The following is a 22,763-nucleotide window of genomic DNA, read 5'->3' as shown; positions in this document are numbered from 1 at the left end:
CCTAACATTTAATTTGTAGTAACTAATAATATGTTACAGAAAATAGTATAATGATGTACATTGTACATGTAAGTGCATATTGGGTAATACTTATTTAGAAACACAAAATAATTTTTATAACTAGGGATACCTCTACTGCTTTATCATTTGATACAGTAAGTACTATTGTGAGAGTAGTTTCCATAGTATCACAGCTACATCTACATGTGCATAACTATTATTGTGTAAGTAGGTAGGTATATCATAAATTTAGAGTTTAATCAAAACATATTTGTAATAGTATAAACTAAATTTTAAGAAAAGTATCTAATATATTTATATGGTATACAAATATTATTAAAAGTTGTAATTCGTTATTTATTAATATTAACTAGGTCCTATTATAATAGGTAACTTATATCAGTAGTTATACTCCTACATGGACTTATAAGTTATACTTAAACTTAAACGTATACGGTGTAAAATTGTATTTACATCACTAGGTGTATACTAATCATGTATACTAATATACAAATTTATAACATTTAAGTTTCAATATTAAATAATTTGTTATGTTTATTTTGATTTTATTTCATAGGACATGAATATTACCCACATAATAACGTATTACGTATTATTATATTTAAATAATAATAAATTGATATAACATTATTATATTAGTTTATTGATAATGGTTAATTCTGATGATGTAAAATGGTTAATTAATTAATTAAATAATATATTATAATATAAATATGAAAATTAATAATAAATAATTTAAATTGTAACTTGAATCGCGTATTAATTGATAAATGATAGAAAAACGCGCGAAATTTGAATTGGGCCAATGAGAACACGATATTAAAGAGCCGCGCCGTGGCGTCCTGGGTTTCCTAATACGCGTCCGGGAACTACCTTCCTCAACGAGCTATGTATACCTATGTAGAACACGGCTCGAGAGGGCAAATAGGAAAAATTTTTTTTTTTTCGTTTCTTTAAAATAAGTTACAATCTATACAAAAATTAGTACAATAAGCAAATTTGATATCTTATAATGGTTAGTGACAGGAGATTAACATTTATGGGCATGCACTCAGCAGTACCACCCGACCGGGTACATTTTAAATATTATTATATATTTTTTTTTTTCAAGGAATAATATAACTTAAATGAGGATACGCGGAACATGCCTTGCGTTATCCAAGGGGATTTGTAAGGACAAATATACAGTCATGTAGATAACAAAAATATGTACAGCGGCTGCGGGACGATGTCTTCTCGGACCAACCCAAATCCGCCGCCCTAGACGCCCGTACCTACTGATTTTCGCCATCAGTTGGCCTCGGCGGCTTGCCGCGCCCTTTCCTCTTCCTCTTTGAGCATCAAGATCTCCACCGCCATTTTGTAGAAAATCCTGAACGTCTCTTTCACCTCTTTGAGTGCGAGGCACTTATCCAGTTGGTCGGCAGGGAGGTCCTCAAAGACACTAGGCCCGAAGATGATGTCGGGGACGTCTTCAGCCGCGGGAGAGCGGCCCAATCGTGCGCGAAGATCGTCCCGCAAGCCGTCCCAGTTCGGGCAGCGGAACAGTGCATACACCTCGAGCCTTGCCCATACAGTGGAGGTACTGCTGGAAGCACCCGTGGCCGGTAAGAGCCCAAATCATCTGGTACGTCCAGGGCACCTTAGGTACAGACCGGTTAGTCCACCTGGTGAGGTCCAGAATTTGTATACACATCTACCTGAAAAATAATTATGTTTGTATTCTATTAAGATTAGGTTGGGTTATATAATAATATTATAATTACATTTTTTTTATAATTTTAGTTTTGTTTTTTACTTTCTTAATTTTTAATCAAGTAAGTATGGTAATTGAAATGAAAAAAGTCTGAATTCTTAAAACTTTAAGAATTGTTGTTAAATAGGAAAATGATAAAAATATAACTCAGTTGTAATGAGTAGGTGGATAATTAAGGTAGTTTTAACATAAAATATTAATGAGAGAGATCCGATATCACACCCGAGTGGTATAACAATTTGAATCCACAAAAACGTCGGTGTGAACAGTCCCAAAATTTATATTTTTTAACTTTTCTCCAAAACTATTATAGCTAAAAAGTTGGTTGATAGCTCATTAAAAAGGGATTATCAAGTAAACACAAAATTTGAGATTAAAAATTTCTAAAAATAATTATTTAATTTTTCACAGTTAAAAAAATAGTTATTTTTTTGCTAGATTTTCATTTAGCGTGGTAGAATACCAAAACTGAATAACGGATTTTATTATTTGGGGTCTTGTTAGATTTACATTGGCTAGGAGAAATGTTGTTAAGATTTTCAGAACTTTATTTTCAATCTAACATAAAAGATAAAGTTCTAAAAATCTTCACTGCACTTTTCCTAGCCAATGTGAATCTAACAAAACCCCAAACAACAAAATCCGTTCTCCGGTTTCAGAGATCTATCATTAACTCACTAAATGAAAATGAAAATAAAATACATTATACATACATGATACATATTGCAATTAATACATTTCTATAAATTGAAAATCAAGAAAGTTTACATGCCGATCTCTGACTTGGTAAGCGTTTTTTATGTACCTTACTTGAAAACGATACACCATAGATAATCGACATTTTCACCAAATGTTGATGATATATTTTTTTAATTACGATAAAATTTTAAAAATATTTTGACTATTTTTGAGTTATTTATAGTAATGAGAAATGTTTTTTGGTTTTTTTTTTTCTATGAATGTCAATTAAAAATAATTCATTGGGTAAAAATGCTTAAAAATGTAATACAGAGTATCTAATAAGTTGTTAATTTCTCAAATAAAAATATTGAAAATGTAAACAGAATATTTTTTTATAAATATTTTACTATACAATTTTGATAAAATTCATCAAGATTTTAAAAATATACAAATATTACAAATTAGTTAATAGTCCGAAATTAAAAAAAAAAAATTGTTTTATACCTGTTTGAAAATTTAATAAAAGGTTCCTTACAAGATTTTCAACCTATAAAAAAAAATGTATTTTTTATAACCATTTCAGGTTAAAACAATTTTTGATAATTTATATTATTTAAAAAAACTTAACAGAAAATATTTTAAATTTTCATCAAATATTTATATTATCATTTTCAATATAAGATAAAATTAGAAAAAAAATGTAATTGTTTTTGAACTATGTATCAGCAAGATAAATTTTCAATTATTTAAGCTTTTTTTATATAAATTTCAATAAAAAAATTATTCACTGGATAACAATTCTTGAAAATTTAATACAAGTATTCTTATATTTGTATAATAATATTGAAAATATAATGGCACAACATTTTTTTTATTACATTTATGAAATAGAATTTTAATGAAAAATTGAAAATTATTTTGTAGTTAGAAATACATGAAAACTTTTCATTTTATATGTAAGTTTTTAAAATTTAATATAAGATTTCTCATAGGTATAGTAAAGTTAATATTTAATACAGAAATCATAAAATCTAAAATATATGTACAGACAATTATTTTTATAGACTTTTAAAGTTCAAGTTTGGATATTATTTAAACAATATTAAATATTTAAATACTTTTGTGAAACTTAAACTTTACGTGTATCATATATTCATTTTATTTACTATACTTACAAAATAAGATTTTTTAATTTATTTTGAGATATCGTCTATTTATTAATGAACCTTTTTTTACTGATTTTGGTACTTATTCACAAAAAGATGTTATTACATTTTGGGTTATATATAATATAATTGTAATATAAGTTGATATAATATGGTATTAATATAAATTATTAAAATAATTAAATACTAATTATTAGTAATGACATAATAAATGCATTTTTCGAAAAAATATTTCAACCTACCGTAATACTAAAATTAAAATAAATGACTAAGAGCTAGGTATATCTAAAAAACCTACCATGTAATATACTTTATTGTACAGGCTGACAGACCAGCTCAGAAATCAGAATAATGATATATCATTGAACTCAAATTTAACACACCAATAATAAAGACCCACTCGGCACCCAGTATAGAGCAAAGCAGTACTTGTGTACCCCTAACCTTTTTTTAGTTTTTTTTTCTTAGATTCTTTTTTTTTCATTGACTACATATCGTATACGAATATTTAAAATACTTTAACTCTTCTAGAGTTACTTATAAACATTTGAAATTTCCTATTTTTATTTTTAGTTTTTTTTCTATATATGTCAGTAAAAAATTATTCAGTGAGAAAAAATACTTGAAAATTGAATACAAGGTTTTTCATAATTTGTTTATTTATATATAGTAAAAAAAAATTACTTTAATATCAATATCAAAAAACATCTAATGGAATGTGATATCCTAATCTTTTACTTTATATTTTGTAAGATAATTTACTTTTATAAAATACTCGTACTTAGTCTCATAAATCACATATTACAAGACTGATTAGTGATTACTAGTCACTAAAACTGATTAAAATTTAACATCTATTAATTAACATTATTTTAAATATTCACTATTTAATACAACACATTACAATATTCTTATATCTGAAAGATAAATTAGTATAAGGTACTCAATTATAAACATTTAAAAATCAACTAAACATTACAGAAAATTTGTTTATTATATATGTATTTATAATAATATACAAAAACATATTTTATTTTTATACCAAATAATGGCTTACAAATAATACACCAATTTTAGATTATAAAAATAATAATAATAATAATGATACTTATTTTAAATAACAACAAAAAATAATAATAATATAATATAGAACTCAATTTTAACATCATGAAATACAATACAATGGATACAATGGTTTTGAAAATATCATAAATCAAAATTTCTCCAAAAGTTGTTATAATAAATGTGGTTTGTCTATCTAAATTTACCAACGATTGACGATTTTTAAAAGTAACAAACAAACATTGTACATAACTATTACATTGATAATCGCATAAAAACATTCAACATTAATTTGGTTTTTAGGAAATAAAATAACATACAGTATAGTTCGAGATAAATAAATACACTTTGGAATAATTAAAAAAAAAAATTTGGTAGCTATTGAAACGTAAACAAATATATAGGTAGTAATATAAAAGCGATGCGAAATGTTTGGTTACAACATAATAATATACTAGTATCGGTTGAAGGCAAATAAAGGGTAATTGTTACTAAAATATTATAAATTTTGTTATGTTTTAAATAAATCTGAAGATAGTTATATAATTATAATATGTTTAGAACCTATTTATTTTGAAAAAAAATTGTTTAAAACCCTTCTAGAGTTTTTTAATAATTTAAATTATAATTTATAATTTTTGACAGCAAAAAATTATATGAAGTTTTGTAACATACAGTTAATATTTTTTGTTAATTTACCATGTGTCTGATGGACTATTATTTGATGCAGGACTTTTTCTTTCTGCTCCTGGAGCTGGACTAATACCAAATAATCCACCAACTGGACACCTTTTATTCAATTCTATAAAAATAAATATAACACTTTAATAAAATAAATAACAATTTAAAAACAGTTTTTTAATTATTGATATAGGTATAATGAGTTCAATATTTTACCTTACACAACCTATAAAAATAATGATAATGATGTATTATACTGTTATATTACAGTACAATTAAGAAAACAGTTTAATACCATCAAAGATGGTATATTCACTGCATATTTATATCATCCAAATAACTAAGAGAATCCATGAAAAAATTAGTTTTAATTAATCATTACAGTTTATATAGAAATTAAATTTTTAATTCCAAAATATTTTTATGCTAAAATACTTGTCTAATTAAAAATTATGTTTATGTTAAATATTTTAAGAATAAAAATTAATTTTTAAGAAGTCAATAATATTCTATAAGTTGAATTAACAAAATGACAATACATGAGTATAAAAAAGGATAAACAAGTGACAACAGCTATGCTGTACATTAGGTTTCAATTAGTTAAGTTTTATGGGTAAGTTAAATTTGAATTCAATGATATATTATTGTAAACAAAAAACGATTCTGAGCGAAGACGTTCTCTCTAAGTCTATATCACTATTTGTTTTTTTATAGAAGTATATTTTGTGATATATATATTTTTTTTAAAGCTATTTATTTTACTTTTAGTTGCTTGTAAATAAAGTTTAAATTTATATACATATAAAAATAAATTGTGCTATGTATTTTTAATATTTTTATACAGATATAATAACAACTTATGTAGGATCTTATATTAAATTGTCAAGACTTTTGGCCCAGAAAACAATTAAAACAAATGAAAATTGATCATGTCTATAAAAAAATGTTGAAAATGTTATTGTATAATGAAAATAAAAATAATAATATAAATATTTGGTAAAAATGTAAAGTATCTATTGTAATTATTATTTTTTAAATACAATAAAATTACAAAATTGTTTGATATTCCAATTCGGTCAGTTTTGTAATTAAAAAAACTATTTTTGCAAAAATACTCTACTTGATTCTGTGGAAAAAAATTGTGTATTGTATTTATAAAGTAAGATGAATTATGTATATGAATACTAAAAGGGTTAAAAAATGTAATTTTTTCTGAAAATGTGTATTTAGGTACTGCCTTCAATCCCAGAAAACCTCATTTAAAATCATCCAAGTGAGATGAAGGTAGAATTACCTGAAATTGTGATCACACTATATACAAGGAACTTCAATAAATTATATAAATGGATATGTAGTACTAAAACCTATATATTAAAACTTTTTTTATTTGTAAAAAATACACAAGAAATTATGTTTAAATTTCCTGAAAACATTTAAACATAGTTCAAAAATACATTGGTAAGATTATGTTGTATATATTTTGTAATTTATACCATAAATAATTCTACAAGGATAATACATTTTTATGACAAATTTTAAATTTTAAAATAATGCAAAACAAATAATGATTTGCTATTGAAGTCTATAATACATTATAAAAATGTAGTATCTTACCTGCTATAGATAACAATATTTTTCTTCGGGCGCCTAAGGCTGTAACACCAATTTCACGTAGGTCACTTTCTGTCAATGTCTTGAAAGTAGTCCAATCAATTTCATGAGATTTAAATAAATCTGGAGGACAATTATACCATATTATATTATGAGATTATGTTGAATTGAATAGCTAACTTACTTATATATTTATCTAAGCCAAGAATTGCCAAATGAGATGGTAAATCAGCAAATGAAGAAGATGTGATTTTAGACACAGTCGATGTAGGCGTGGAGTCAAGATGGTTACTCATTTCCATTGATGCCAATTCAGATGTATCATTATTTATTTCTGGTGTAGAGTTACTCCATATATTTAACTCATTCTATATATATTAAAATAATATCAATAAAAAATAAAATAATTTAAATAATTGAAAATTAATTTACATCTTGTTGTCCTTTTAAAACTGCTGAAGGACTTGATTGACTAAAACCATAACCAGACCATACAGATGTCGGAACTCTTATTTCTGATCGATTTGGTTTTGTTTGAGACACTATTAAACATATACAATGCAAATATTATGATATTGCAGTTTTTAATATTGAACTCATCTACCTTGCGTAGCAGCAACTCGTAAATTATGGTAATCATAAGTAATTGGCTGTCTTCGAAAACCAGGTGCACGGTTCTCAAACATTTCTAAATCTAATGAAGAAAATCAATTATTTACTTAAAACTAATTAAAACATTTCATACATTATTATTCAAAGTTAAGATAAATTAAAATTTAAAAAATTTTGATAAATAAAAATACCTAATTCATTACATGATGACAACAAACTTTGATTTGGAGAAGTATTTGCGTCTTGAATATAATTAAATGCTAAAATAATGGAGAAATTAATTATATTAGGTACCTATTTATATTGTCTTGAACAATGGTTCTCAAACAGTGAGATGCAAAAAAAAAACATTGTTGTACTTGTACATGAAATATAAATAAAGTAATTAAGTTATATACTCCATATTATAATATAAAAATATTGAATAATTCTATTTTTAGTCATCAGTGGTACATAACTGTATTGTAATACACATGCAAAAAAAAAAAGTTTGAGAACCTCGAGTTTAACATAATAATGTAAGATAACTTACTTGATTTTCCAATGTGATTATTATTAGTTGATAAATTGTCCATTTTTATATCATTAGCCAATTGTTGTATTCTTGGGCCCAAAACGTTAATCTGAGAAATATTTCCATGGTTACTTACCAAAGGTAAATTGATTACACTATTTTGACATGATGTAGAAATTGATCCAGGGAAATTTGTAAAATTACTAAATCCGCCTAAATTGTTAAAAGATTTATTTGAATATCGATTTCCACTGAAAAATTCTCCATTGGAAACTAAAAATGATGGATTTTCATTTGACACATTATATGTATTTGGTATACTTGGTGATATTATTTCTCCAGTACCACCCAGTAAACACTTTCTACCTTCATAAATGTTACCTATAAAAAAAATAATAAGTATTTTATGCATTGTACAATATTATACAATTGTGTATATATTATTAAAAAAAAATTAATTTATTTACAAAATAAATAATTATTAATTTAAATGTCTTAAATTATCTATCTATGTATAATTTTATAAATAAAATTATGAAATAAAAATAAATATTTATTTATTTACTCAACACTTACCTACAGATCTTTCAAAACCTTTTATTGAAACGGTGTATATATTTTGACTAGCTTTATGTCGAAGTGATATATAAATGTCCAAACGTTGCATTACGCTGTCAATTTGTTCGTGGGTTAGTACCATTTCGTCTTGCGGAATGTCAAACATAAGAAGCAATGGTAATGAACCCTAAAAATAAAAAATGCAATCTATGAATATTGATTTATTTAAATTTAGCAGAATACGAATAAAAATATTACAATAAGCATTTGACGAGCTGCGTAGACATTATGTATATGACCAGTGATGGTAACACTGCTTTTTTTAATGGAAGGTATATTTGGATCCTTAGCATCCGGAAACAATATTTGGGCTCCAGTTCGGCGAGTGATAGCTCTAAGTGTATCATTACCCGGCCCCATTACTATTTTATGATGTTGAGGAGATATTTCCATAACCATAAGTATTAAAACTTGATTCTAAAATTGTAACAATATTATTATTTTGTATTAATTGTATTATCTTATTTTTCATTGATAGCTTCATAAAAATAATAGTAAAATGCATAACTAACATTTTATTTTTAATAAATATATTAAACTATACTGAAATTATTTAATTTAAACTTGATAATTATATATTGTTATTGAATTATAGACTTAAATGCCACTTTTTTTTTTTTTTTTTTAGAACAAAAAATTTCATCAAATATATTTCAAATAAAATAAAATGTTTAACTTAGTTATATTGCTTTCAAGTAAAGAAGTAACTTATAAGTATTTAATAATAATAAAAAAAATTTATCATAATAGTGTACTTGGAAATTTTTTAGGTGAAAATGTACAGCTTAAAACTTTTATACCCCACCCTCTAAAAAAAAGAAAAAAATGGTGTACAAAATGAGAAAAAAATATGTTACAAAAAAAATTAAACCCTTGGTGTATAATGTGCCTGGGGCAATATAATTTTAGGGGCTTTTAATATTTGTCAAACATAATTAAAAAAAAAAAAGGTAACATTAAAATAACATATTTGCATTAGCAAACAAAATTTTTATTTACAGAACATAAATTAATTTTTAATACTTGAATAATATTTAAATATAATTATAAACTATATATAAAATATAGATAGTTATAATAATGTTAGTACAAATGAAAAATAATAATTAAAGTTTACTGATATACATCATTTAAATGTCTAACAAAAGTAATAATAGGTATAATAAAATTTCACAGTGCCACTTTAATATTTAATCATCAACAAGAGTCTGGGGCCTCAAATAATAATATCGGGACCCGGGGCTACCCCTATAAGTTAGACTCAGTGTATAACCAAAACATTTAAATTTTAATTAAACAAATAATAAAAATTACTCAATTTTCATACTTATTGAATGACATAAGCAATTATCTAACCTGTTATAGGTAATTTAAAATATTAAATTAATTTATACCACTATATGAATAGTATAAAATGCTAATGAAACATGTTTTGTTCTGAATTAATATTAATATTATTACCTAATAGGTTACCATGTAAATAATATAATATTAATATATATATATATAGATATATATATATATATATATAAATTTAATTTGTGTTGGAACAATATGATTATATCCTAATAAGTAATAATTTGTTCTCGATTAACATATCATTTCATATCTTACTGCAAGATTTCCACACATATGAGTTATAAGTTGCATAGTAGCTTCTTTCACTCTCACGACATCCCATTCATGTCCTTTAACCATAACCATAGTTGAATGAAGCTTTGGTCTAGTGCGAAACATTACATGAACATTAAAATTTTCTTGAATAGAGCCAATGTATGGGAATTGACTAGATGGATCTTGATAATTTTGAACAGTCCCAATGTTTGGCCAGTCAAAACAAAATATCAATGGAGTCAATTCCTACAAATAAAAATAATTTAATTTAATTTATATATTAAATAATAGAAACAAGATCCTCCCTCTTGCCAAATATTTATAATTCTAGATATTTTTTTGTATTTTTAAATCAAAGTTTTAGTAATTAAAAATATTTGTCTACACTTTCTAACAAATACAGCTTATAATTAATATATTTTTGTTTTCTCTATTAACAGTCTTGATCCTCTATTTTCTTTAGTATAACCTACATTTTTACTACACTTCAAACAGTTCAAACCACAAGAAACCGCAACTGACGATAAAACACGTAATCCGTGGATCCGAGTAACTTGTGTCACCCAACATCAGTCTAATGGCAGTAACCAAATTATGGGGGAATTCCTTTATTTGAATGCATGCCATGCATGGCGGAATTGTGGTTTCTCATGAAAGGAAGTATAGAAAACATTTCGTAGATATTCAATTCTTTATTGTTTCATATTTTCAGTTATATAGGTATTTTAATAATAATAATTATTAAAAAATTAATAGTTTAAATATTTAAAACATAATATAACTAATAACAATTTAATGCTTACTCGAACACGAGCTCTAGCCCGTTCTACAGCGTTACAATTGCCAGCAATAGAAACTTGATTACTTTTTTCTAACAAACTTGTTCTGTTTGAATCTGGAAAGTGTATATGACAACCTGTGTTTTCCATCACTTGTTTAATGGTCAGACCGCCACGACCGATAATATGCGAGTGATCAGTGTAACTAAGATCTAGCTTCATTGTTACGCGATTGCTCTAAATAAAATATAATATGATAATTTTTGAGTAGTTGTAAAAATTATTCAAAGTAACAGAAAATATTCTCACTCGATCATCCAATACACTCATCACTTGCATTTTAGCCGCCTTTACATCTTCTGGGAGTCCTGCGATTCGAACATGTGGGTCTATAAAATACATATTATACATTTTAGCTTAGAATATTATACACTTAGAAGTACCTACATACAAATTTTAAAATATCTATATATTTAATATTTATTTATAATATTATTGTTGTAATTCATAAAAAATATAATTAAGATAATATGGTGTTACTGTGTAGACACTCGCTTTTTTCATTCATCTTTTGAGGCTATTAAATGTGTAGCTAAAAATGTATTTAAAATCAACAATAAATTATGATATTCAAATAATTATACCGAATGTAAATTTAATATTTTTAGAACTTTACATACTCATTAAATACATCAAAATTTTAAACAATAAGAAAAATTATAGGTAAAGAAATGCTGGTTAAAAATGTTGAGACATTGATGCAGTAAAAATGAGATTTAGTTACACATTTATGATTTATAAGTTAGATTATATAATTTCTAATCTTTAAATACCAAATTCCAAAATAAATTTTATTAAATAAATCTAAACATAGTATACAGGTTAACAGTAAAGAAAGAGCGTTCATAATTTTGAAACAAGAACCTATACTTTTAATTTAATTAACTATCTGAAACAATATTTTTTCTATAAAAATGTTTATGTTTAAATATAAATTATTAAGCAAGTACCTACTACCTCTACCTATTTTCTGTGTATATAATTAACGAGCATATTCAGGGACGATCTCAGAAACAAATCGTGGGGAGTAGTCTAAAATTTTCCAACTAGAATTTGAAATTCCAAATTTTTAATAACTATTAAATTACTTTTAGTTTACTATACATTTTAGATTCTGAACGGGGTGATAAATGTATTGACTTTACAATGATGTGTTTTTTTTATGTCTGTCATCACGTTTTGGAGTAGTAATAATGCTTTGATTTTTGACTTCTGCCCCTCTTTAAAAAGAAAAATGAATCTAGTTGGTACTTTGGGGAGTCAAAAGTAAAAAATTTCTAGAAGTTTTCAAAAGTATCAAGAAAACCCTAAAAAAGTAACAAAAAAACGGGAAATTTTACGCATAATCAGTTTTCAACAAAATCAATTTTTTTATTTTGTTGTAACTCAAAAACGAATCATTTAAAATACTTGAAATTTTCATCAAATATTTATATTAGCGTTATCTATTTACTCTTAAATTTGTCAAAATGTTTTGACTTTTAGCTATTTATAGACAATTGAAAATTGATAAAAAAAATTAGCATTCCACAAAATCTTTAAAATTTAATAGAAGATTTATACTAAGTTGTTTTTATTGTAATAAAAAAAATAAAAATAAAAAAACAGTCACAATTTTGTTTATAACCATTTTAAGTTCAAATGTTTACGAAATATGTCAAAATCGCGAAAATTTACAGTAATTTTGATATTGATAATTTCATAAAAGTTTTGTGATTTATGCCTAAGTTAAAAAATCCAATACAAGATCCATACATTTTTCATATAAAAGTAATTTTCTACGAAATCGCGTAAAATAACGATATATCCTAAAACGATTTAAAATATTTGTTGTTATTCAAAAAGTATAAACCGTAGAAACTTGAAACTTTCACCAGTAGTTGAGAAAAATAAATATTACAATTTAAATACAGGTAATAATAATATAATAGACCCTAAACTGACAAATTATCTCCGTTCAGAATCGTTTTTTGTATACACAATGATACCTGTCAATGCATTCAAATTTAATATAATATCCTTTATAATGACCTACTCTCCACCAGTACAGTTTATTTAATTTTCCTCTCCACGTTCTAAAACAATTTAGTTTAATTCAGACGAAAATAATTTACATTCTGCCGACTGAAAATCAAATATTGCCAAGTGGGTGACCCCCCCATGACCACACTCCGGTTCGTCCCTGAGCATATCCGAAGTCTGGATGAGCGAGTAGTAGGCGTAGACTGTAGACTACAATTTTCGGAGCTTAATAAAATTGCGTTGTCCTTAATTGTAATTACGTATTTACGTAGCACGTGGACATTTCATACTTACTCTTATTATCTGAATGTTAGTAAGCAAAAATGCATATAAATAAAAATTATTTAACGTAAAATCTCAATGAATCAATGATAATATTTAAAAATATTCTATTTCGGATTATATTGGGTGTTCATTGTTAAAATAACCAACCTGTACAATAAATGTACCTATTAAATATTTATGCAGTATGCATTATCTTCAATATAGATCTTCAAATATAAATTATAAATCATAATACGTATTAAGTGTTAACTCTTATTTTATGACCATAATTTATGGGATTCCCACTTTCTCAGTAAACAATTTTGTTCAAATATGAATTAGGTTTAGGTACATAAACAATATTTCATAAGTATTTGTAACATTAAATATGTCTACTACGCAAAGCGTAAGTCTAACTCCGCCTTATAAATCGTAATATATCTATATAATATTTCCCATCTATTTAAAAATTAATTTATAAGATAATGACAAATGCAGGTAATTTTTAAGTTTCTTAGCAATAAAAATCCTCGGATTAAAAATTACCTATGTATATTTTCTACTTCAATTATACGCAGCAATAGTAAATACTTATACCTAGAGTGTAAGAGTGTTCATTCTTTATATGAGTATAAAGTATAATATTATTATACCACAGAACAAAAATTAATATGATAATTTTAACAGTGAACAGGTATGAATGGTACGAATGTATGATGTACTTATCAACCTATCTAATATTTCAATAAATATTTCAATAAACTTACTATAAAACGTGAAAAGTGATCACAATCTAAACATTCAAATATTTAATTAATACGTTGTCTTTATCAGTTGAAATGTAATCATTGACGCGGCTTATGGATGTACTTTAAATTAAATGTAATCACTAATCAGTAATCACTATTCTGTTCCAGACTTCTATATATAATATAATAGTTAATACTATATACACATTAGTATTTAGTATATTATAGACATTATGTGTTAACAATTTACAAATATTCGTTTAATGACAATGTCCTAAAGGTATCATTATTAAAAACAAAAAACAATATTTTTACTGTGTACCTTATTTAATTAAAAAAAAAAAAATTGAATGTAATAGTAGAATAATTAATACAAATCAATACATGTATTATGTATCAATACAAAATATTTTAATATAGTATTATATTACGTCTATAAATATTATTAATATTTATTTTCAATTTAATTTCAACTAAATTTTTGTTTAAATAGGATATTAATATAGGGTTTAATATCTAATAAAGTAATAATCTAATATCACAGAATATAACAATATTCTAATAGGTAAAGTATAAATTTTAAGCTGGTGGTTTTTAAGAAAAAAACCATAAAATTATTTATAAAAATATTAAATATAATAGTATAATACTTTTGTATTAAATTAAAAATTTTTAATAATTAAAACTATAAATAATATAGCTATGAAATGTGAATATTCAAAATTATTGTCTGTCTACATACATTTTGCAACATACCTTGAGTTTTATGAGCCTTATACTCAGTATTTAAAATTTCTATCCATAAAGTATCATCCTTAGTTGACCAAAAGAACGTTTGCTGAGGTTGGTAATTTAAAAACTTTAAAGCCTCTTTATTCCGTCTTAGATCAGTCAACAATTGAAATAAACGAGACGTGTTTATCATTGTATAGTAATAATAAAAATAATATCATCAATAACAAATAATAAAATACAATTTAATGTACATTAGAAATTTAATTTAAAAATCTTTAAGAGAACAAACGCAATGTTAAGTACCTAATGCAAGTATTCAAAACGAGCTTGTCTCGTCTATTTGTTTATGTAAAGAATAAAGATAACTAAATTTTTAACGATATATATTTTAGTTGCCGGACCGTTTAACAGACTTTTGTAAAGTAGGGATATAATCTTGCGAATGTGATATTTATAGTAATCAAGTAAATTTAATTGATACGGCTGTCAGGCAGTGGGTTGTTGCTATCCGAAAAAAAACATTATCAATGATTCCATTATTTATAATTATATTAATACTATTTTAATTTTAATTTTTTTTTCTTTTTTTCTTCATTAAAAATATCAGAAATGAATAAAATTGCTTAAAATATAATTTAAAGTAGTTATTTTTTTTTTTCAAATTCAAAAAAGTTTGGTTATCTTAAAATAACACTAATAAAATTATAACTAACAATCATAATAATTACCAATAGGTGGTATAATAATGTAGATATAGGCTATATTGTTTTTAAATCTATGCATATATCTAGGTATTATCAAAGGTAAATATACAGACAGTAAATAATTACTATTAATAATATTTATATACAATATTATTATTAATTTTAGATTTTATATAATACATACAAAAATAAAATAACATGTATATTTGCAAGTTTTATTTTTAAATTTCATATTCAATATGTTATTTACTTTTTATCATGGTTGTAGTGTTGTACCTTGTGTAATATTTCTCTTGAGATTTGAACGTTATAAAATATAAAAATTAATAAGCATATAACAGGTTTACAGGATTTAATAAAATTAAGTTCTTGTTGTTAACGTAATTCACGTAGTTTAGCATTTATTATTCAATAGCGGAATTTAATTTATTATTAATATAATATAAAGCGGGGTAATTTTAACAGTAAACACTCTTTACCTCGGTGGCTCAGTAAAAGTATTTTTAATTCTTAGGGAATCAATAAATATTATAAATATTAATTTCACAATAATGTGTACTTAAATATCGGACAGAACTAAAATCAGAAAAACGGGAACATTTTTACTCTACTACAGGGTTTTGACAAAATCGATTATGTTTTTTTTTTTGATTCATAAAGGAATAACCCTTTGGCATTTACGACAGAGAATTTTCACCAAATATTTTGTATTAGCAATTTTAGACATGAAATAATTTAAAAGCATATTTTCTTTTTTTAAGCTAATATAAATAAATTTTTTTAGTTTTCTATTTGTTTTGTAAAATAATTGTTTTAATTATTAAATTGTAATTCTAAAAAAAAATGATTTAGATTTCTATGGGACTTGAAATTTAAAAACTTATTAGTTATTATTACCCATCATAATTATTTGAGCCAATAAAATACATGAAAATTAAAAAAGATAGTTCTCTATGATGTGCGATGAATATTTTGGTGAAAAGATATATTTTTTATTGAATATTAAATGAATGGTTCAAAGTTTTAAATGAAATAGACTTAAGATATTTAACGTACAATTCTAAAATGTTAGTATACAAAAATATTAGTCGACATTTTAAAATATAAGTTCACGTATACAGTTCAAAATTACAAATTTTTAATTAGTTTTATAAGATCTAAATTATGATTTCAGGTAAACGGTAGTTTAAAAAATGTAATATTTTAGTTCCATAAAATATTGTATTTATTTTATTAAATTCGGTCAAATTTGTTAATATAACAAAAAGTTCTATAAAAAAGTAAAATAATCTAACGATAAAACACTAAGGCCACTAAAGAACAGAAGGAATAGTTGAGACTGGATTTTAAAAAAAATTTAGAATAAATCAACGATATTTGTTTTAAGATTGTTTTAAGTATAAGCATTGTTACGCAATTTGTCAAAATATAGAATCTGTATATCATTCTTATTATAATTATATATATATATTTTTATTTATCTATGCATGTTTGAATTTTAATATAAGATTTCATTATACATTTATACATACATAGAATTACGATTTATTTTCATACACAATTTTATGTTTTGGTGTAATTTTGAAAGTATTTTATTATTGTTATTATTATTTAAGTAGCTTTTAATCATTCGTATACTATGACAACTCGACAATTATTTTCCGAAAGTATTTTAATAGTAGAAATTTGAAGAATTTCATAATTTCTTAAACTATCGTTTTCTTTGATCTATAAAATTGTCAACATATTTAAGCTAAATTTAAGCTGCTTATATAATGCCTTTTAGGCATTTGTAATTATCTTTTTTTAAGTGTAAAAAAATTTTATATTAGGTAAAAAAAGTCTAAACCCAAATTATGACAAATTTTATGCTATTAAAAGTGCAAATCTATTCACACTGTTCTATGACACATCAGTATTTACTTATAAGATAATAAGTAATAATACTATAATAACAATAAATAATTATATATCAAGCAATATTAAATGATATATGTTTTTGGAAAAATAGAGTTTAATTACCGTATTATTAATGGAAAAATATAAATAATTATAATATCTAGAAATATAAATAAATTATAAAATATCCTTAGTAATAAAGAAAGTATCATAGTTGTTTTCCGTAGGTAATACAATTATTAAAATATTATTATTAAATATTGAATAATAAATTAACACCTGCACTTTAATGATTATTGCAATGGTGACCTACTCAATATGACACGGTACACCCATCACCCGAAATCTGCTGATGTGTACAGGGCAGTGACTTTCCCAATATTTGTTATTATATAATTTTTATAAATACTACTGGTATACATTAAAAAAGTATACATTTTATTATTTTGGATGTTTGAAATAAAATATGACAATATTCTGAAGCGCAATATTTTCCTGAGAATTTTCATAGATACATAAAATGACTTAAGTATTTAAAGTTTAGTTGAGTGGACTAGGTATTATGAAAAACTACTAAAAGGTTATTAAATATACCAACCTTTTTTTGATTTTGCTCCAATTTTTAATCTAGTTGGCCACAAAATTAGTGTTCTTGTATCAGTCATTACCTTAAAAAAAGAGTGCAATATTTATTAACTATTATATTATGTTAACTTGTTCATTATTGTAATGTAAAAATAATAAAAACTATGTAATAAACTAATAATTAATGATAAAATAATAAAATAATTTATATATAAAAATTACTTTTTGAAAAAAGTTGACTGCTGTTATTCCGTCCTCACCATCACCTAAAAATACATAGTTAATGACGGTTAATGCAAATTAGATAAATATTTTTAAATGCTTAAATTATATTGAAGTTTTACTATTTTTTTATCAAACATGATTTAAGTTTGTAAAATATCAAAATAAAAAAATATTTAATAGATACAGTTATTTATTATTTATAATTCGTAGATATATAATGGACTCGTATAAAATATATAAGCATCCTATATCATATATATATTATATTATACCCGTAAACTAACTATTAACTAGAATAAATAGATTTCCAATAATACAGTAATATTTCTTTGCTTAACTATATATAGTTTGTAATTGCTTTAAAATTTGAAGACATTTACATGCTCATTCATTGTGATGTTCTCATTAAAATTTCGATATATGAAATATTTTAAATATCTAGAACGACACGATTCACATGTTAATTTTTCAATTTAAATATCAAAATCAATCGATAATAATATAATGTTTAATAAAATATAATATATATTAATATTATAATATAAATACTAAACAATGGTCAACATATGCTGTCCATATAGGTACAAATAAGAATACGATATAACATTAATTGATTTATTGTCTACACGAATGATATTATTATGACAACAGAGTAACGATGAGGTAAATGCTTTCAGTTTATCTATATTTTATACCGAATAATGTATTGTCTCATTTGTTTCAAAGGAAAAATTTAATTGATTTATAAATAATTATAAAATAAAAAATTAGAGTGACATTAAAAAGAGATATTGTATACTATAAATGTATCTACGTAGAAAAAATATATCACATACATAAGCTACCCTTTATTTATATTTTGTTCGCAATTTAATCGATACCAATGGATAATTAATCATCTATAAATAATTGTATATGTACGTATATCATATTATTATTATTATTATTTTTTAATGAATATTTACAATCTGTATACACTATACATTTAGTTTATAATATAAACTTTATACAATAAGTAAATTTTGAAGGCTTAAAGTAAGAAAACAACAGGACATGTGGACTTGAGAGAAGGGGACGTGTCTAGTGACACCACTTCAAATTTCATTACTCGTTAAAGGTTAATTGTTTAGTAGATCTCTAGTCCAACGTCGTTTTAATCGACGTAGTGGATTGATCGGGTTAGTTAAAACGGAGATTGGAGATAAGTGGATTTTGATGGTGGCGAGTGTATTATTTAAAAATTTTAAATGTATACTTAATTGATTAAACACATTTTTAATAAATACAATAATCAAAATATATTTTTATGATCATTTCGGTATTACTGGTATTAATGTTATTAGATCCTAGTATCCCACGACTAAAAAGTAAAACTAAAGGTACTATGTAATATATATACAAAGTAATACCGCAGTCTTCGTATTTTGTATAAACCACGTGGTTAACCCTTTATCACATATTACCAAATGATTAAAAATATTCAAATACTCCACCATGGGTGGTTAGGTGGTCATTTAAAAGTGACTAATGAAATCGTTTTACCTAAACAATATTATTTAATTGGGTGAATATAAAAAAATTCTATACACGGACAAGACAGTAAACAGTGTAGGTAATAGTACTTTTAGGCATTGGTGTAGACATATAAAAGGTAGTAAGATTGTAAAGTATTAAATGGTAACCATAAATATATGGTATATATTATTTTGAAATCTTCGTGGTATCGACGTATGGTACTTATTAAATACCACGTCAGGCATAACAATTTGGAGCTATTTTAACTTTATATCTATAATATCAATATCAATCCGTTTTACAGTACCTATGATTTTTTTGAGGAACATTTAAGGAAATGCAATTTAAATTGTCGTATGCCAAAATCATTGAAATATTATAGTCTTCATAAATTAAGATGTATTTATTTAATGTATACTTATAAAGATATATTTTAAAATTTAAAATCGAATTTATAATGAATATAATATGTCTATTACTGTTTAGTCTATATTATAATGACATAATCCTTTCCAATATCAATGAATTTAAAAATTGATCTTGTACCTATTTTATTATAAATTAAAATCAAATAAATATATTGTATTGTTTCCGTCTTACGAACGTAACACGTTCAACGGTTACAAGTTTATGTTCAGCAGTTCCAATTATTTTGTGTATAATAATCTTTAATAATAGAAAGAATATACCTATGATCAAATTCAAAGATAAAACCATTATCTGAGCTTTCTCGTGGGTTTTTATGATATTTTAAATTGTATACAATTTATGAACATTTTTAAATTGATATATTTTACATGATCATTATTTCATAACTTGCTTAAAAATTAAAATATCGGAAAATCCCACAGATAATGTTCTTACTTTTAAGTTTGATGATATAGGTCAATTCTCTCTATTATTTATAAATTATAATTATTATTTAACAAAATTGGAACTGCTGAACACAAACTTAACATGTCAGTATGACACGTCGCATGGGTGGTGTGTTCAGGATTTCTTTGAGGGAGGTACCTAATATTACTAATATTATCGATCCCAAATGTCCTAGAATTGTATTACTTACTACAGATAAAATGATAAATGAAAAGTGTAATATAATAAGGGGGGGAAATATAACTCCTTAATCCCTCCTCGTAAACACGCCACTATATCGCATGACTATTAGTAAGACGAAGACAATTGATAAAAATAGATTATTGCTTATTAGTTTTTTTTTTTTTTTTTATTAATTATAGTTTTCCTGACAGTCGACATCATCTAAACTTAGGTGTGAAGAATTAAATTATTTTTTAACATTTCTAAATTAGATCACAATTCTGGTATGAATAGTTTAAACTATGATTGAAAATATACAGAATATGAAAATATACAGAATAAATACAATTTTTACGTTATGAAACATTAACAGATAATAAAAATAATAAAATACAAAATAATGTATACATAATACATGTATCTACATAATACAATAGTAGATTAAGGATTTAGGACGTCATGTGGACGGCCACGTTGGAGTCTGCGGAAGTTTGGGAGGGTGAAGTGCTGAAGCCTGAAGTGCTGTGGACCACTTGCTTTTGCTAAATTATTAAAGAAGCTTACCAATAATTCTTTTATGTAGTTTTTGATAGTTGGTATTTTGAAATCTGAGTGCAGTGCATCATTTCGGACTAACCATGGGGCATTTGAAATTACACGTAGGACTTTTATTACTTATTAGTTATTAGTATAAATATGTATCTTTATGACTTTGTTTATTAATTAAATGAATATATACATTTTGTACATACATTAAAAAAAAAATGATTTTATTTTTATCAGATCGCTTAAAATTTGTTGTATGGGTTTTCCCCAGAATACTACTATTATATAACGACATATACCTATGTGTTATGAGTAATTTAATAATACATAGTTTTAATTTTAATTTATATACACAGTGGAATTAGATATATTTTTATTTTACTAAAAAATACTTACAGTGCAACATGGCCTCAAGTTTTTTTCTGTCGACTTTGAATCGTTCCTTGGCCAAATCATCGGCTGATTCTAATCCTAAAGAAGTCGCTAATTGATGCATTTCTTCTCGGCTGTCGCTATAACTTCTGCCCGATGTCCCTGTACCAGAATCTGATATTTCGGACATTGTATCCGAGCTGGCAGCCGAAGTCATCGCGATCGAAGACATTGTGGCCATGCTGTTCGCTGTGCTGTTGGTCATTGTGCACTGCTTGAATAACACCGTTTGACTGTCTATTTGAGTAGAATAACCGGGACGTCCAAAATATATTGTACAATATAATACAGAAATCGCATTAGGTTATCTTAAGATAACGACTTAACAGATAATTGAATTTAAACCATAAGGTAAAGTTACTAAAATAAAATCCATCATAAACCTAATCAATTAATGGAGAGGATATACTATACATTTATACAAGATGTAGGGGTCTCAAACATTCAATTTCATATCGCAATTTCGATTAATTATGTGTCCTATATAGGCTATAATCTACACTCTTATTTAGATGATTTTTTGGCTTTGAATAATTTCCATACGATGGTTTTCTATATTTTCTAAAATATTAAAATTTATAATGTAGGTACTTGTTTATTTGTATCTATGTATTTAGTAAAAAATATTGTACATAATAATATTGTAAATAATAGTATAATAAGTAGATTGTAGATACCTAATACAAAAAAATTATCTAATACAAATTATTTGAAATTGTATATTGAAATTCAAAAAATAATAATGCTTTAATTTTAAAAGTTCTTATTAATGAGACAATTAATTGTAGAATATTGTATTTAATATTGTATTATTTATTATAATTTATAAAATATATATCGTTTTTTCGGAGTTAATTGAATTAAAAAGTATAAA

The 22,763-nt window shown here is 24.5% G+C and overlaps 1 protein-coding gene across 1 annotated transcript; it reads right to left on the bottom strand.

The window, feature by feature from the left end:
• Positions 1 to 4,593: 4,593 nt before the first annotated feature.
• On the bottom strand, positions 4,594 to 22,137 carry LOC132930155 (protein bicaudal C homolog 1). Its single transcript, XM_060995858.1, has 15 exons — positions 21,854 to 22,137; positions 18,356 to 18,399; positions 18,147 to 18,216; positions 11,425 to 11,504; positions 11,140 to 11,352; positions 10,337 to 10,582; positions 8,921 to 9,139; positions 8,681 to 8,849; positions 8,123 to 8,485; positions 7,782 to 7,850; positions 7,583 to 7,672; positions 7,411 to 7,520; positions 7,163 to 7,346; positions 6,982 to 7,101; positions 4,594 to 5,488 (listed from the first exon to the last, which is right to left on the bottom strand). Exons 1-15 carry the CDS (start codon positions 22,092 to 22,094, stop codon positions 5,382 to 5,384), a joined length of 2,325 nt encoding a protein of 774 aa, XP_060851841.1. The 5' UTR covers positions 22,095 to 22,137; the 3' UTR covers positions 4,594 to 5,381.
• Positions 22,138 to 22,763: the final 626 nt, after the last annotated feature.

This window comes from Rhopalosiphum padi, chromosome 4, assembly GCF_020882245.1.
Source record: "Rhopalosiphum padi isolate XX-2018 chromosome 4, ASM2088224v1, whole genome shotgun sequence".
Lineage (NCBI taxonomy): Eukaryota > Metazoa > Arthropoda > Insecta > Hemiptera > Aphididae > Rhopalosiphum > Rhopalosiphum padi.
Note: the sequence above shows the minus strand (reverse complement) of the source record. Positions and strands in the feature narration are given on the sequence as shown.